The sequence below is a fragment of the Stylophora pistillata genome, chromosome 12 (genome assembly GCF_964205215.1).
Source record: "Stylophora pistillata chromosome 12, jaStyPist1.2, whole genome shotgun sequence".
Lineage (NCBI taxonomy): Eukaryota > Metazoa > Cnidaria > Anthozoa > Scleractinia > Pocilloporidae > Stylophora > Stylophora pistillata.
The window spans coordinates 1,506,730-1,525,162 of NC_142530.1; the positions used below are offsets into that span (position 1 = coordinate 1,506,730).

The 18,433-nt window shown below is 39.4% G+C and overlaps 2 protein-coding genes across 2 annotated transcripts in view; both read right to left on the minus strand.

The window, feature by feature from the left end:
- The window catches only part of LOC111320818 (uncharacterized), a 43,009-nt gene extending 34,348 nt beyond the window's left edge, over nucleotides 1–8,661 (minus strand). The window contains exons 1-6 of the mRNA XM_088740566.1: nucleotides 8,454–8,661; nucleotides 6,763–7,118; nucleotides 2,555–2,780; nucleotides 1,333–1,349; nucleotides 1,185–1,226; nucleotides 620–673 (exon numbers count right to left, since the gene is read on the minus strand). Coding sequence (XP_088596692.1) covers nucleotides 620–673; nucleotides 1,185–1,226; nucleotides 1,333–1,349; nucleotides 2,555–2,780; nucleotides 6,763–7,118; nucleotides 8,454–8,520 — 762 coding nt within the window. The 5' untranslated portion in view covers nucleotides 8,521–8,661. The remainder of the gene's footprint in view (nucleotides 1–619; nucleotides 674–1,184; nucleotides 1,227–1,332; nucleotides 1,350–2,554; nucleotides 2,781–6,762; nucleotides 7,119–8,453) is intronic.
- Nucleotides 8,662–10,800: 2,139 nt separating this feature from the next.
- LOC111320817 (uncharacterized) overlaps nucleotides 10,801–18,433 on the minus strand; it is a 32,060-nt gene continuing 24,427 nt past the window's right edge. Inside the window, exons 60-68 of the mRNA XM_088741519.1 lie at nucleotides 18,109–18,126; nucleotides 17,672–17,707; nucleotides 16,971–17,000; nucleotides 16,826–16,888; nucleotides 15,287–15,428; nucleotides 14,943–15,046; nucleotides 14,254–14,316; nucleotides 13,470–13,673; nucleotides 10,801–11,878 (exon numbers count right to left, since the gene is read on the minus strand). Of these exons, the coding sequence (XP_088597645.1) occupies nucleotides 11,723–11,878; nucleotides 13,470–13,673; nucleotides 14,254–14,316; nucleotides 14,943–15,046; nucleotides 15,287–15,428; nucleotides 16,826–16,888; nucleotides 16,971–17,000; nucleotides 17,672–17,707; nucleotides 18,109–18,126 (816 nt within the window). The 3' untranslated portion in view covers nucleotides 10,801–11,722. The remainder of the gene's footprint in view (nucleotides 11,879–13,469; nucleotides 13,674–14,253; nucleotides 14,317–14,942; nucleotides 15,047–15,286; nucleotides 15,429–16,825; nucleotides 16,889–16,970; nucleotides 17,001–17,671; nucleotides 17,708–18,108; nucleotides 18,127–18,433) is intronic.

Sequence of the window (18,433 nt, forward strand, 5' to 3'; positions counted from 1 at the left end):
AAAAAACTAAAAATCCTGAGTCGCCCAAGAGCAAAAGTAAGGCGCCAGAGGCCACCGGGCGCTGCTACATTACAGCCTTGCCTTTTACATCCTAACATCAGTATGCATATTCTCCACAGTGTTCTCTATAAATTTGCTAATGCACTAATAAGGAGAATTTGTTTAACAATCAGGAGACTGTAGTGTAGTCAGATGTAGTCATTTCCTTTATTCTTGTAACCTTAATGGGTGATTTAAGGGTGACGTTGTGAAGAGAAATTAACTGCCAGTTACTTTAAAGGGTCCAAGGTTCAACCCTAATGGCTCTTTATAATATCAATACTGAATCGAACGTTAAGGCCTTGAGATTAAAGCCACTGATCAGCAACTTAAGAATCCCTTGATTGTTAGCCAAATTCTCCTTTTCAGTACCGTAAATAAGGTGTAGCGAACACTGTGGAGAATACTCATATGAATCAGTGTTAAGGCGAACACTGAACACGAACATAACAAGCTGGTACCGTCCAACGGAAACTCTCTATCTCCTACCAATCCATTGTGTCTTTATTTCGCCTCTTGCCTAAATCCTGTCTAGGAAAGATAGAAAACAGTCTATAGATGTAAGAGAGAACTGCAATACCTTTAGTCCGGCTGGCCCTGTTCTTCCACGTCTGCCTGGTATTCCGCGGTTACCCTAAGGAGGGCGTCCGAGTGTAAAATAAAAGTTATTATTATTGAGAGGTTCCACTGGAAAGTGGTTACTAGTAATGTCTGGTGGTCGGTTTGCATTCAATTTTCCATTTGGCCTACTATCTACTATTGCTTCGCTGTTTTCCTTTTCCGATCCTTACTTCTTTACTAATTATGGAATTATTTTATTACTTGTCACGTTTACTGCTAGATAGAAGACGTAACTAATAATCTGACCAAGCAGGCCAAGCAAACCAAAAGTCTCTCGTATTGTGAAGCGAAAAAGAGCATTTGGTTGGCAGGCATCCAGCTAACCTCACAGTCAACTGCACCGCAACAGAATGGCAAGCAAGAAATAAAGGTATCTGTGTGTGGGGGAAGGGGAAAAGGGAGGAAGGGGTACCCGGTTTGGCTTGAACGTGTATGCACCGTCTAAAAGAGTAAGTATTCTGGGGTATTTAAAAGCTGTACTGGACAATTTATCTTTCACTAATTATCCATCAAACACTACTAACCCTAAGGCCGACAGCTCCTGTTTCTCCCGGGGGACCAATAACCTAGAGAACGGTTGAAATGTACCAATTGTGAACAAAGTTGATTAGGCAGAGATCGACATTTACTTAAAGAATAATTGAATAAGGAAAAATAAATGGTTTTTCTTACCGTGGTTTCAATCGACCCTAAAATACAGGAAGGAAAGTTCAGAAAAAACTTTAGTGATTCTTTGAAAAAGTGATCAGTGAGCAATTTCTCCTTGCAATACAAGCTCGTTATCAAATTAATGAACATTTGAATTGAAAAACTAGTTGACCATTATTCCACGAGCGCGCGTTGGATATGAGATGATAGATAGCCAACGAGGCACGTAGCGCCGAGTTGGATATAATCATCTCATATCCAACAAGCGCGAGTGGAACAATAAGAGAGAACTGCAATACAATTGTTTTATTAAAAATGCTAAATTAAATCATTGAATTTTATTAAATTTTTAGCTCCCTTTTAACTTTAAGCTGACGCGTAAGCTTACCATATTTGTAGATTATGGTATATCGGCTCATATACCATAATGGCTAAGCCAATAAAAAGTCTTGAATTGCATTATCCAATGATCCAGTTTTTAATAATGGATTATATAGAATCTAGGCTTTGTAAAGTCAAAATCTCTGTTTGACGTACAATTAAGTTTACGGCATTCACCCGTGAGAGTGTCCGCTTAACTCTGGGAAGGGAGAGGGTCACGAGATTTTACTGGTCATAAATTAACCAATATAGTTTAACATAGGGGTTTTTGAAAAGTAGAAAGGGTCACAGTTGTACAAACCTTGCTAGAATATGCCTAACTCAACGATTAAAACAAACCAGTAAACGAAGTAGCAAGCCATAACTTAAATAACGGTGGTAAATTTCTGAAGAAATTGTGGTGGTGCGTCGGTGGAGGGTTTTACAAGATAATTCGGTTTTATCAACGACTGGAGTTGATAATGTAAACTGGTCACTGCAAAGGGTCAGTCGAGTGTTAGCCCTGCATCATTAACTTTCGCTCTGACGAAGGGTTAAAGGTCCGGTAATACGTGCAACGTTTTTCTTCAACTTGTCTTGCAACATTGTTGCATTGCAAGTTGAAACCCTTTGTTGCGCGTATTACCACGTTCGTGACCAACTTGTCTCGCAACAAAATATAGTGTTGGAAGTTGAGGCAATGTGTTGCGCAAAGTAGACTCGAGTTATACTTTCTGCGACAAATTTTAAACAAAGGGTTTCAACTTGCAATGCAACAATGTTGCAAGACAAGTTGAAGAAAAATGTTGCCGTATTACCAGACCTTAACGCTCGAAATGTCAGTTTTGAAATCTCTCTACGGTGGCGAAATTATCTTATAACTTACTCGGACAGAGGGCTTGTGCCACATCGTTAACTTTGTTGGGAAGTTCACTCGGCCTTTGTACAAAGAACAGATCTTTGTTTTTTAACCTCTCCAATTCCCGGTAATGACTCCTGGCATCTCCGGCACCAATAGCGTAAATCTCAAAGCCCCTATCTTTAAGTGCATCAGCTGGTACGTCGGGTGATTCTGGAGGAGTTTGCGCACCGTCCGTTATGATTAAAACGACCTACAGGGGAAGAAAGGCATGCAAAAATAAAGTCATTACTGTATGAATAGTTTTACTGCCTGTTACTCTTACACTCTTTATGTAAAAAAAAAAAAAAAAAAAAAAGTGGTTGAAAATCATGTGTCCACGCGTGGAAGGGGAGGGAGGGAAGGAAGGGAAAACAAAAACTGATTTCCTTCCTTCCTGGTTCTTAAGTTACCCGTTTTCGTTGGAAAACGTTTTCCAACGAAAACAATGCGTTTTCGATGCGTTTGGGCCTTCCGTCCACACTCAAACGCTTGAAACGGATGTGTTTTCAAATGAAGAAGAATCGATTTGAAAACGGACACATTTGAAAACGCAGGCATATCGTTTTAGTGTGGACGGTCGAAAACGGAGCCTTTCCAAAACGATGACTGTGGACTACGTCATAGCGTCGGGAAACCGGTCAGGAGTCCATGTATGACCCCATAAAATGTCCTGAGCTCGATATATACCTTTCAATGTATTCCAATGTATTCCCATGTATTCCTATGCATTCCTAAGTATTCCTACGTATTCCCATGTATTCCAATGAATTCCCATGTATTCCCATGTATTCCTACATATACCTGCGTATTCCCATGTATTCCAATGTGTTCCCATGTATTCTCATGTATTCCTATGTATTCCCATGTATTCCCATGTATTCGTACGTATTCCCATGTATTCTTATGTATTCCTACGTATTCTTACGTATTCCCATGTATTCCCACGTATTCCCATGTATTCGTATGTATTCCCATGTATTCTCATGTATTCCAATGTATTCCTACGTATTCCCATGTATTCCTATGTATTCCCATGTATTCCTACGTATTCCCATGTATTCCAATGTATTCCCATGTACTCCTACGTATTCCTACGTATTCCCATGTATTCCAATGTATTCCCATGTATTCCCATGTATTCCTATGTATTCCTACGTATTCCCATGTATTCCTATGTATTCCCATGTATTCCTACGTATTCCCATGTATTCCAATGTATTCCCATGTACTCCTACGTATTCCTACGTATTCCCGTGTATTCCGATGTATTCCCATGTATCCCAATGTATGCCCATTTATTCCAATGGTATTCCCATGTATTTCCATGTATTTTCAATCATGTAGTAGACTACTGATTAAGAAGTGTTGATACATGTAATTGATCAAATTAGGAATACACAGGAATACATTGAAATACACAGGAATACATTGGAATACACGGGAAAACATAGGAATACATAGGAATACATAGAAATACATATGAATACATGGAATACACGGGAATACATGGAAATAGGAATACAAAGGAATACATAGAAATACATAAGAATACATGGGAATACATGGGAATACATAGGAATACATTGGAACACATGGGAATACGTAGGAATACATAGGAATACTTAGGAATATATGGGAATACATGGGAATACATTGGAATACATAGGAATACTTAGGAATATATGGGAATACATGGGAATACATTGGAATACATAGGAATACTTAGGAATATATGGCAATACATGGGAATACAAAGGAATACTTAGGAATATATGGGAATATATGGGAATACATGGGAATACATTAGAATACATGGGAATACATGGGGATACATAGCAATGAATAAAAATGCATGGGAATACATGGGAATACATACAACTACATTGGAATACATGGGAATACATAGGAATACATGGGAATACATTGGAATACATGGGAATACGTAGGAATACGTAGGAATACAAGGGAATACATGGGAATACATAGGAATATATGAGAATACATTGGAATACATGGGAATACATTGGAATACATGGGAATACATTGGAATACATGGGATTACGTAGGAATATGTAGGAATACATGGGAATACATGGGAATAAATTGGAATACATGGGAATATGTAGGAATACCTGGGAATACATGGGAATACATTGGAATACCTGGGAATACATTGGAATATATTGGAATACATGGGATTACATATGAATAAATGGGATTACAAAGGAATACATGAGAATACATGGGAATACATTGGAATACATGGGAATAGGTAGGAATACATGGGAATACATTAAGAATACATGGAAGTACGTAGGAACACATGGGAATACATGGGAATACATGGGAATATATGGGAATACATTGGAATACATGGGAATACGTAGGAATACATGGGAATACACGGGCATACATAGGAATACATGGGAATACATGGGAATTCATGGGAATACGTAGGAATAAATGGGAATATATGGGAATACATTGGAATACATGGGAATACATAGGAATACATGGGAATATATGGGAATACATTAAGAATACATGGAAATATGTAGGAATACATGGGAATACATGAGAATACATGGGAATACATAGGAATACATGGGAATACATGGGAATACATAGGAATACACGGTAATACATGGGAATACATGGGAATACGTAGGAATACACGGGAATACATTGGAATACATGGGAATACATGGGAATACGTAGGAATATGTAGGAATACATGGGAATACATGGGAATACATAGGAATACATGGGAATACATTGGAATACATTGGAATAAATGGGAATACGTAGGAATACTTAGGAATACATAGGAATACATGGGAATACGTAGGAATACATGGGAATACGTAGGAATACATTGGAATACATTGAAAGGTATATACTGAGCTCAGGACATTTTATGGGGTCATTCATGGACTTCTAACCGGGAAACCTGTTTCCAGGCCTCCCATATTAACTTCAAAACCGTATGGAGGACGAGCATATGGATATGTTTTTGATGTTGTTTGCCTGTTTAATTGCTTGTTTAGAGCTTTATATTGCGTTATTTAACTTTCGTTGATAACCCTTCGATGAAGAATATCGGTTCTCTGAAATAATTCGCAACAAATCATTTAGCAAAGCCTATTATAATCAAAGTTGATCCGCTTTTCTTGATACAAAAGATTGCGGTCGTCCATAGTTTAGCGGCCGCGTGAAATAGCAAAAAACACTGCGGGCTCCTTTCGTCCAAGTATGCACAGGTTGACGAGTTCGCCACATCACGTCATGTATGCGTTTTCGAATGTTTTAGCGTGTACAGTCAAAAACGCTTCGTAAATGCCAATGTGGATGCAAAGAAAACGGTGCGCTTTTGATAAGACGGGGTCTTAAAGTGCACCTAAACCCCAAATTTTTTTTTCGCTTAACGAAATAAGCTTATTTTTTGGAGTATTTCTGTGCAAAACTTTTTTAATTTGCTCAAATTTTTAATTTTCTATGCCCAGTCAAAATACGGAAAATCTGCCGCCATCTTCCCCCACGACCGAGTTTAAAGAAGAATGGCTCTAGCGGGTAATGTGACGTCAAATTGAGAACACGAAAGTCTGCATCTCACACATTTTCACTTGTTTGGGAAGATTGTCGTCGATATTGTCTGAAATATGCCGACTAAGTGTGTTGTATGAAGAATGTATGAAGCGCGATACCCTCTTGCAAATTTCGCACGTTGCTAAATCCTTCTACAACACACTTAGTCGGCATATTTTCGGACAATTATCGACTACAACCTTCCCAGACAAGTGAAAATGTGTGAAATGCAGACTTTCGTGTTCTCGATTTGACGTCACATTACCCACTAGAGCCATTCCTCTTTAAACTCGGTCGTGGGGCAAGATGGCGGCCGATTTTCCGTATTTTGACTGGGCATAGAAAATTGAAGATTTGAGCAAAAAAAAATTTTTGCGCAGAAACACTCAAAAAAATAAGCTTACTTCGTTAAGCGAAAAAAAATTTTTGGGTGTAGGTGCACTTTAACACAGCGGTCAAACGTCTGAGCAATCCCAAACGTTGTAATGACTAGCCAAGTTGTCGCACGAGTTAAAAGGAACCACATTAGTCATTAAGTCACGGTGTTTCAAAAGCGTAGGACAGGTTCTGACTGAATAAGCTTTGTGTCAGGATAGTCTCCGTCTTACCTTTCGTACACTGGGATCTTCTCGGAATTGGAACTCATTTGTCCCTTCGTCGAAAAGTTTGCTGTTTGCATCTCTAAGCGCTTTGTGCAGATAGGTTCTAGCACCTGCCTCAGGGGGATCTAGCTTACCCAATTTATCAATAACCGATTTTTCATTTGTACCATCTTTGAATCCAAATTCTACTGCGGATTCCTCGCCAAACTTGATCACTGCAAGATGGGTTCCATCGGAGGATATGTTCACCCTACTCGCGACTCCCTGGGCAAACCTCAGAACATCATTCCAATAGGGCGTGATGCTACCAGATGCGTCCATGATGTAAGCAAGGTCAAGAATACAGGGGTCATCCAATTGCTCTGTTTGAATAAAAAAAAAACAAATGCATTAAAATTAAACATTTACACACCAACAATAGTATGTATAATATCCATACTGTTCTCCATACATTCACCGAGGTGCTAACAGGAAAATGTGTTAAAACATTGAGAGCTTTTTCGGCTGGTGATCATTTCCTAAACGTTTGATCCAGGGTCGATTTTGTTGGGACAAAAATGTTGCTAATCAAACTAAGGGATCAAATGGTTAATAAAGATCCTTTTGACAAATTCATGCTATTTATCCAATTAGATATCATTGGTGTGAAAATAAGAAAAATGAAAATAGGAAAATTTTTCAATATTTTGCAAATAATTGTTTTCCCAATTAACATTATTTTGGCGAAATTTCCTTCGCGCATTTTAGCTCTTTTTTAAGACAAAAAAACATCTCAGAGAGTCGCCATCGAAAAGGTACCAAAATTTGCTCACTAGGATTCTATAATAATTATGACAACTGTTGTTTTGTTCACACGTCACGATCTACAAGAATATTGCGTGACGTTCTTTAGTAGTAGGTTCTTTGTATTAGAAGCGCAGTGGATTTCCTTTTATTTGACCACTTCTAATTCTCCTATCTCTTTTCTATACTACCGAAAGCTTAAACCTACAACATGAATAAACTGGAGGTGCGAAACACATATGTCCAGAAGCTCTAATCTGAGGTAATTCAATATTCACAGGCAAGCATTCCATATAATCTCAGTTTTTAGATTGACTTTCTGTCCAAGAGCCTCGCAAATATATTCTGGCACCTCGTGTAAATTAGACCTCTCTAACTAATTGTGTACTTGGAGCAATGAATGAAATACACTTCCTGTATCATCATCGTAGCTTCAGGGTTTTAATACAAAGCGGACTGTCTAGGTAATAAAAACACTTATTTCACGCCGATATCAATCAAATACTTCTTTGTTGAACAACTGCTGTTAGTGATAATAAACAAACAGGGCCAAAAAAAAAAAACAGAATTGAATTTAAAAGTTAGAAACAGCATGAATGAGAATTAAAATACGTAGAAAGAGGGGCGGCTGGCACTCCACTCAACGAACTATCGTTAAATACAGATTAAACAAAAGGTCATTATGTTTGACGAGCCCAAATGTGCGATTAGCGAAAGAATAAAAAGCCTGAAGCTAAATTTGGGCATTTTTCTTTGCCATAATGAAGAGGAAAATCTAGATGTAGGACATAAACTTCATAAAACTCTTCGATCGGGAAAAGTATAAGGAATAATAGAGAGGATCCGTATATAGCGACTTCAGCGATGCCATGAGATTGCTGGTTACGTTACCAGAACAACGAAAAGATACGTACGTGCTGTAATCACTGATATCACAAACAAGCCGGACAGAAGAACGCGAAGGAACGTCAGAGGAAGCATGTTCTGTCCTCACTCCGTTGACTGCGAATGACACTAGTCTCTGACCATCAAGAAGTGGCAAAGTGGCAAGACAGTCCTAGGCTAAGAAGTCGTTCGTGTGCGCGCGCGAGAACTGAGCCTGAATAGCTCCTTGTGAAACTTGAGTAGCTGTCTTCTAGTGTTATATCCATCCTATGGCCGGACGAGAGCGTAACACAACATACTTTTTCCTAAAAGAAAATTTTCTGTCTCCATTACCATTTATTTTCTGGTTAAGCGATCATTGTTGGGGAAGTGTAAAATGTTTACTAGAAGGAAGACAAAAGCAAAATGTGGTTTTTCGAAATTCTTGAGTTGCTATTACTCACGTGAATGAAATGCAGTATTCCTCAGTGTCATGTCTAGCCATGGTTAATCATCCAACGCCTATGTAATAATCCATGTAATCAACAACCGTTGGTTTTGTTGATGGTTACGAACTTTGACTACTCAAATTCCGTTACACTGCTTTTCTAAAGCCCAGTAATAAACGAAGAAGAAAACAAAATTGATTTTTACCAGTGTGCAATTGTTTAATGATTAACTGATAAACGTCAAGGACTGCGAACTTGTCATAAGGGTCAGTTCATGAAGGAAAGAAAGCACCATTGTTTCACTTTACCTCGAAACGTACATAATTGCATGGGTTACATTCAAGGTCGCGTCAAGGGGATACATTTTTCAGATGACGTGTTGGAAACAAATTTTAGAAGGAACCAGTCATTCTTTCTCGCCTGCAAAGGGGAGGGGATCTTTTGGGATCACATGGTTTTCAATACAACAGAGGGGGGAGGGGGGGAGGAGGACAGCCCTTATTGACAGGCGTTAAGAGAGAGACCACGAAAAAAAAGAAAATATTTGAAGCGATGTGATCAATTTTTTTAACTTTGTTTCTTGTTCAGACACGATTTAACATAATGAGATGTTATCAATAGTTGTGTTTGAAATCTTTAAGTTCTATAGTTTAAATGTCCTCAAAGTTTCATGCTTTTAAATTCTCTCGAGTCATTGAGGGGCATCACCGCAGTGGGAACGTACGATAAATAAGCTGGTGCACTGTCATTACAAACAAACATAGCAAAAGTAAGATATATTTACGTATATCAACAGTTGTACGTATATCAACAGGCGTTTAATTTAGTGTGACTCCTTCGTCTCCCAAAGCTTCTTCGGCAGCTTGTAGCTCTTGGATATGGATGCCTTAGAACATCATCCTCTACTGACTCTTGGATAGCCTCCTCGGCCTACTCTTGGATAGCTTCCTCGGCCTACTCTTGGATAGCCCCCTCGGCCTACTCTCGGATAGCCCGCCCCTCGGCCTACTCTTGGATAGCCCCCTCGGCCTACTCTTGGATAGCCCGCCCCTCGGCCTACTCTTGGATAGCCCCCTCGGCCTACTCTCGGATAGCCCGCCCTTCGGCCTACTCTTGGATAGCCCCCTCGGCCTACTCTTGTATAGCCCGCCCCTCGGCCTACTCTTGGATAGCCCCCCCCCGGCCTACTCTTGGATAGCCCCCCCCAGCCTACTCTTGGATAGCCTCCTCGTCCGATTTATCTGAAGAGCCCTCTTCCGAGTGTGACTTTTCAGTGCTTTTTCGTTTAAACCGATTCCTCTTACCTGCGTGGTACGCAATGATCTTGTTAACAACGCTTTTTCTAACAGCCATAGCAGAGGGTAGAAATAAAGACGCCTCACCAATTTCTTGGTTAACTCAGCATTGGTGGTTGCGATGCTTGTAAAACTACTGTTAATTTTTTAATTGCATTAAACACCTCTCAAGCTAGCTCTCTTAATAAAAAATTGGAGTTTTCATGACCTTTAATCAATTCCATTCCTTTTTCTCAGTTTCTAAGACTTCGTCGTTTATGTAGTGATGACTCTGATTTCCACCACAAATCAGAGTCAATGTGCCAGTTTTTCGATAAACGTGGTTACCCTGTTTCTGTCGTTCAAGCGGGTTACCACCGCACCCAACTTATTGATCGACATTCAGCACTACAAACGTCACATAAGGAAGATTCCGACCGCATTCCATTCACTCTCACGTTTCACCCTTACAACCACTCAGTTAAATCCTTCATTCTTAAAAACTTTAAATTACTTCAAAACGATCCAGAGACAAGCACTATCTTTTCGCAGCCTCCGCTCATTTCATTCAAACGCGACAAAAACATAGGCAATTTTTTGGTCAGAAGTTCTTTTCAGACTAATGACCAACCAGGCACTTTCAAATGCGCTCGTGCACGATGCAAAACGTGTCCTTTCATTCACAACGCTGGTTTATTTCATTCTCATGACATGTCGGACCGTAAAACCCTAGTCAAAAAGTGAGATGTTGAAAGTCAAAATCATGTACATTGCATGATGAGGAACGATAACAAAATAGACTTTCCTTGTTTTCCGAAAACATCGAGATTATTATTCAAACAAATAAATAAATAAAGCTGACATCAGCGCATTTAAAATACGAAAAATCATTGTGTGTAACATTTATAGATTTGGTAATTAACTCTCGAGCACTTCAGTGCTTTGGAAGGTTTATAAGACTGCGCGGAAATTAAAGGGTGTGTTGGATTCAGGGTGACAAATCACCGTTCAATATTGTAATTAGAGACCTTAAGAAACCACGACGGCGACGGCAACGAGGACGTGGAAAAACAAGAGATCTAATTGGCAGAACAATAGCTCAACACGTGTTGAAACTTTGTACATTTCTTAGCCGTCCTATGTAAAACAACAACGTGAAATCGCCAAAATTTGCGTCGTCTGCGAACCGAAACCGCGACGGCAAATTATTTTAATTTCCATTTGGAACTCAAAGGCTACTTTATACGTCATGCTGAAGTTGAGCTGTGGCGCTGTATGAGACAGTAAGCTCCTGCAGCCATTTTAGAAATTCTGACTAAGAGTAGAAATTCATTTTTTAATCGAAGTCTTCCTTGGCGTCGCCCTCGTGGTTTCTTAAGGTCCATATTCTTGAATAAATAAAAACACATTTGGACGCTTGTAGATGTAAGCCGTATATTGGAAACTAATTTCTAATCATTCGTTCAATTTTTCAGTTCATTGAAAGTAAAAGCCGTTGACCTCCTATGGGAAGTCTTCCACGTTTCAGATCTCTGTGCGTCTAGAACAAGCTCTCTCAAAACGAAGAGTGTATTTTCTAGCTCTATAATAGCAGAATTAGTGATAAAAACAAACAGGGCCAAGCTCCAGTAAAAATTCTTTTTTCTTTTCTGAATTGTTTATGTCAAATGGGGCCATGTCAATGATCGGTAACACCTCCTTGTCAACTGTGTTGATCTCCAGAATTGTTTGATGCCATTCATCGTCTACCTCCTGTTGGATATGATTTGGAAAAACCTCGAATTAGTAATGGAAGTCAATAAATTAGTCAATCCATCGGTCGGTCGATAGATCAGTCATTCAATCAGTTAGAGAGTCAGGTAAATAGTCATACATTCCATTCGTCGATTCAATCAATCATTCATTCATTGTTTAATCGGTCCAGAATTATTGTGTCAGTCAGACAGACAGTCAAAAAGTCGTTCAAAAATTCATAAATTCATTCGGGCACACATTCTATCATTTATAAACAAAAACAACAACATCTTCATTTATAATCACAATTCAACTTATAAATTAAGACTACTTGCAGTGTAGCGAAGCTAATCGAGGCAGGTAGTATGAGAAACGTGTCAATTGCATATTAATATAATATTATTCTAATGACAAAAAAAAATAACAATTACAAAGATACAGATGTCAATTACAAAAGTGAATACAAAAATATAGGTATACTAATTATGAAGCCACGAGCACATAATTAAAAACAGGAAAAGCTCAAAATACTCTTTATTTCAACGGAATCTATTGCCTCCCGGTTAGCTCAATGGATAGAGCGCTGGACTGTTGTGCGGGAGGTCGAGGGTTCGAGCCCCGGCCGGACCAACACTCAGGGTCTTAAAATAATTGAGAAGAATTTGCTACCTTTCTATAACATCAAGAAATGGTTAGATATTCTAGTCTTCTCGGATAGGGACGAATAAATGGAGGTCCCGTCTCCTGCAGGGTTGGGGTAGGAGACGTTAATTTCCCACACACGAGATTACTGTGTGATGGATGTCCTCCCCTGGGGTGGGATGGGTGGGATATAGGGCGCACTTAATTTGGAGCCTCGCTCTGTTGTGCGACCCTCACCACACGCTGGTGAAAGTGATTAAATGTGTAAGTCAGCCTCTCTCAGTCAGTCAGTCATCCATTAGTTAGTCAATCAGTCAATTACTCAGTCAGTAATTGAGTCCGTCGGTCAGTCAGTGAGTCCGTCGGTCAGTCAGTGAGTCCGTCGGTCAGTCAGTGAGTCCGTCGGTCAGTCAGTGAGTCCGTCGGTCAGTCAGTGAGTCCGTCGGTCAGTCAGTGAGTCCGTCGGTCAGTCAGTGAGTCCGTCGGTCAGTCAGTGAGTCCGTCGGTCAGTCAGTGAGTCAGTCGGTCAGTTAGTGAGTCAGTTAGTCAGTCATTCAGTCAGTCATTCATTCAGTCCCTCAGCCATTCAGTCAGTTAGTCATTCCGTCAGTCAGTCAGTCAGTCATTCAGTCAGTAGGTCAGTGAGTCAGTCAGTAAGTCAGCCGATACGTCAGGCAGTCAGTCAGTTAGTCAGTTAGTGACCCGATTAGTCAGTCAGTTAGTCAATAAGCCAGTGGGTCAGCCGATCAGTCAGTAAGTCAGTCAGTCGGTCAGTAAGTCACTCGGTCAGTCAGTAAGTCACTCGGCCAGTCAGACCATTCAGATTTTAACACCCGCGACAAGACGAATAACATCTTTGTTTCGTAAAGAGAATATTGAAAAATTGAGGATGAAAAGACGAAATCCAAATAGTTAGCTGTTGCAGAAAATTTCTTTCAAAAATATAGTGCGTATTGTTAGCTGTTACCTTGCATCCATTCTTTAGGACAACAGGCTTAGTTCTGTCATTACTCGTCAGCTCCATTTCATTTTCACCTTGCAGCTTAATCGTTCGACCTCCGTCGTCTTCCCAGGCGCGTGAGTTATAACAGAGATAGGTAATATTTTGTGACACACGCTTGCTTAAAAGTCTCAGGAATCTCATCTGGACTGGAATCATGCTATAACTCATCTGAAATATAGAATAAGATAAAGATCCTTGTCAGGATTTTCAGCAAAAGCCAGTTACGGATGGTACACTACCTGTAAAACCTCTCACCGCCGTCTGTCGAGAAAGAGGCTCTCCTGTTTATGTTTCGCCTTACAGCACAATCACTGATTACACCATCAGCAGCCGCATATAGATAAATTTTTTAAAGTCCCTTCCCTGTCAAATTAATTAACAATTATTCCACGAGCGCGCGTTGGATATGAGATGATAGATAGCCAACGAGGCAGGTATCGCCGAGTTGTCTATAATCATCTCCTATCCAACAAGCGCGAGTGGAATACTTGTTTTACCAAAAACGCCCCCAAGAAATTATTATTTTGTAAGAAGAAACTGGATTTTTTAGCTCCCTTTTGATTTTAAGCTGACGCGTACGCTTACCATATTTGTAGATTATGGTATATTGGCTGATATACCATAAAGGCTAAGCCAATAAAAAGTCTTGAATTGCACTATCTAATGATCTAGTTTTTAATAATTTGAATTATTCAAACGACCATCGCGATATCAACGCAACCAACAAAATCATGGACCTTATACTTACATGTTCTGAGTCGCTAATTGCTTCGCTTATCCACCGGAATGGTTTGGCATCTGGGACTTTAATCTGTAACAAAAATTGTTCTTGATAATGTCCACCACCCAATAAAAAGCATAGATATGTTCAAAGGGGGGGGGGGTAGCCAGAATCTCGCAAGGGAAGGGTGGGGTCACAGTTACGAATCTTTGTGCCCCTCACTTAAAAGATATTAAACTGCTGCACTACCTTGAGTGTCGAGTGCAGTATTTAGGGTTTGAAGCGATTGATTCTAAAGGATTATTCGGATCCACGCATTCATTGCAAACCTAAATCATGATGTCTGTATTTTATTGACCTAACGAAATATAATTTCACAAAGCGGAGATGGTCATAGGCCAACCATGGACCCCCTATCCCAATATCTACGCCCCCGATGACATGTACGCTTATGTAGAATCTATCGAGCCAAATGGCCAGTTACTGCTACCCCTTTCCCCTTTTCGGATGAGACGCTCGTCCAGAGGAGGTAACCCCTACCCTACATCATTTATACTCTACCCGTGGGTAGAAAAGCGCCTAGCGAACCCAACACAATGACCCAGCTGGAGTTTGAGCCCCCGACATTCGGAAGAAGAATTCACACTATAGCCACTGGGCTACCGCGCTTCCCAAGAAAGAACAAATGATTTTTACAGTTGTAAGGTAGACCAGACCTGTTTGTTCTTTGGATAAACACAGGAGGCTGCTCGGACAAAGTCGCAGTAAACGTATTCTGCATCATTAGAGCATCCCTCGTTGGGATCTATCCAGTATTCACCTGAAAAAAAATTAAAAAAAAAAAAGAAAATATAAAGAAAAAGGAATTCATTTGTAAAACAGAAAAAAATTAATTAACATGACTTTTTTCACAACTGCATGTGAGCAACAGGGTGGATTTTCCCCTTAATAACAGTTCGCTGTCAAAATTCTTTTAGTAAGCAAAGAGTACCAATAGCGCGGCTCATACAGACGGTAACACGATACCCATAATGCAGTATGTTTGGTCCAATTTACTCACCACTGGGATAATCAGGATGCTCAAGGTTAAGTTCCCTACAAGAGCGCGCTGGATGTATCCTGGTGCCATTTTGTGATTTATATAAATGAAGAACATTGCTGAGGCCTCTAAGATAATATTCTGTGGTACTAGCATATTCCTGCTAAAAAAAAAAGATACACCAACACCAACATCAACTGTAACAGCTGTGACAAAAGAAAAGATTTATAGGTGAATCAACAACCACATAAACCAGGGGATACTTTCAGTACTAGTTTCTGTTTTTAACTCTTTGACCCTAGAAGTGACAAGCATCTTATTCCGCCATACAGTTTTACTTCTTAGAGCATCAATGTCGCCAGAATGAAGGAAGTGATCACCAACTAAACAAGCTCTTGATTGTTGAACAAATTCTCTTCATCAAAACTTAAACGAAATTTATTGAGAACAGTAAAGAGAATACACATACTGAGGTTAAGACGTAAAGGGTTCAGGCAAGGGTGCAAGGAGAATTTGTTTAACAATCAAGAGCTTCTTTAGCTGGTGATCATTTCCTTTACTCTCATGACTTTAATGTGTGATTCAAGGGGTGATATTGTATAAAGACTATTCTAAAAACTGTTTATTAAGACTCATTGCAGCAATATACAAATTGGCTGAATTACAGAGCTATTTACAAAACATTTAATACTAAAATATAATACAATAAATCCAATAATACTAAAAAGCATAATTATACAAGCCACTAGGTGTACTTATGCGTGTCAAACTCTTGCGTGCACTTGGTCCTACAAGTAGGACGCGTGGAGCGGCTAACGCCAGATCTAAGATTATAATTATGCACAACCTCTTCCTGTTTAGGGAGCATAAAATGCAAGGGGTGAGTCTCATTCCGGAGTCTATCAATATAAACCTGGCATTGATGGGCGCGTCTGTCAGTTCCCAGAGTCAACTGCTGTACATTTGGGGGTCGCGCTTTCACCCACGCTGCACCGGTTCTATGGAACTCTTTACCGCTGACTATTAGATCTAGTAGCAGTATTTCTGTGTTTAAAAAAAGACTGAAGACTTTTCTTTTTAAAAAGGCTCTTAATTTGGGATTTTTGGTTTATTTGATATATATTCTTATTGTACAGCGCTTTTGAATATTGACCAATAGTTAAAGCGCTCTATAAATATATTATTATTATTATTATTATTATCATTATTATTATTTACTTATCAGATTATTAGACTTTGAATCTGTTCAGATTTGACTCCGTTATTTATAGTTTTCCAGACGCTTTGACAAAAAAAAGGAGTAGATGTGAGCCGAAATTAAAGTGAGTTATTTTGGATCGTTTTTTACGCTGTTAATATTTTGTATTGTAAAGGATTTTATGGAAATTATTACTAAATAAAATTGTTATCATTATGCATTATTATTATTATTATTATTATTATTATTAATGTTGTTGTCTGTCACGTCTGTAACGAGAAATGAGATGCTGGTCCCTCGTTGGAGTCTATCTAAAGACTCATCTACAGGTGTAGCTATATGCTTCATAGTAAAGACACTACCTCTTGTGTTGAGTACAGTCTAAATCCTGGGCCTTTGTTTTGTTGGGTCTGATGTGAAAACGCCTAAAAATAACCAGAAGACTTGAATGTAAATGCGAATAAAAAAAATACTATGAAACGACGGGTTAACATGATTTTTTCTTACCCAGCCAAGTGATACTTTCCCAGGAAGTCCCTGCATGAAAGAAAATCAAATCGAAGCAAGTCAGCTGATCGTGTAGTATGATCGTAATAGAGGGAAACGGTGAAAATGATTGACGATTCGACAGCATGGGCAGAAATTGTTACTTTAGTGACAGATCTAGGGGAAGGGCACGGAGCCCCCCTTATTTTAGTAAAAAAATAAACACAGAGGGAAGAAAAGCCGGCAGGTGAACACACACAAACAAAAACAAGCCCCCCCCCCCCCCTCCCCTTAGCTCCAGGTCTGGATCCGTCACTGTACTTGAATATATATTAAATCGCAATCAGGTCACTGAGACCAATCACGGTACTTTTCCAGACCACTAGTTCTCTCACAGATAGCATGATCAACTCTTACTTGCGGGTTCAAACTATCTCCTGCACTACAGGGTAAATCGGCGTGAGAAAGGCACAAGCTGGTTGACATAGGATTATCTTATTCTGTTGCATCACTTGTATGAGCACAATATAAAATAAATTATTCAAGGTTCGACCGTGACTTTATGCATTGAAACTTCAGTTTAGGCAGTCGAAAGCTACTCTGATTAGGGACACGCGTGACGCATTTACACTAATCGCGCGCAGGTGAAAATAAATCAAGGATAGTAGAAGCTGATATCTACAGCAAGATTAACAATAGCTAGAAATTCAAACCCGTCCAACCTGTTCTCCTGGTGGGCCAGGTGGTCCGGGAGGTCCCTGAGGTGAAAAAGTAAAGTCACGTGGAAGTTCAAGTTTCTCCGTTAATGGAATCATGGGACAAAGCCAAAGGCAAAAAACATAGATAAACAAACAAACAAAAACAAACAAACATTTCAAAAAAATCGATGAAAACTTTTGCATACACACAAAAACCACCTTTTAAGGAAAAGAGTAAAATAAACATGAAATCATGTCTTCTTTGCCTCTGGATTCTTGGAACAACGCGAACAAAACACCAATAACGACGACGACAATGACAACGACAACAACAACATAGCAATAAACAAAACGACAGAAAATCTTAGCACAATAGGACAATGACAATGCCCTGGTCAGAATAACAGTAAAATGCGGAAAAAGTAGCACTGGCTACATGTCGAGAAGACCCGTTAACTTACTTCAAGCCCTGCAGTTCCCTGTGGGAAGAAAACGGAAGAATGTTACATAGTTATTAGGCGTGAAAATGAAAGATTAGATTCGCCTCATAAAATATTCTACAGTCCCTCTATCAAGTTTTAGTTCGTTTGGCCCTATTTTTGGCCAAAAAATTATCCCTTTAAAGTTCCGCAGAAAATGCATGTTGACAATTTTTTATATTAAAAGGATTTTTTCTATCAACTAAGTTGATAATGTAAAATGGCTACCGCAAAGACTTTCCGCCTACAGCTTACATTTCGAGCAGAATTGTCAGCTGTAGAAACTTTTTATGGTGGCCAGTTTACA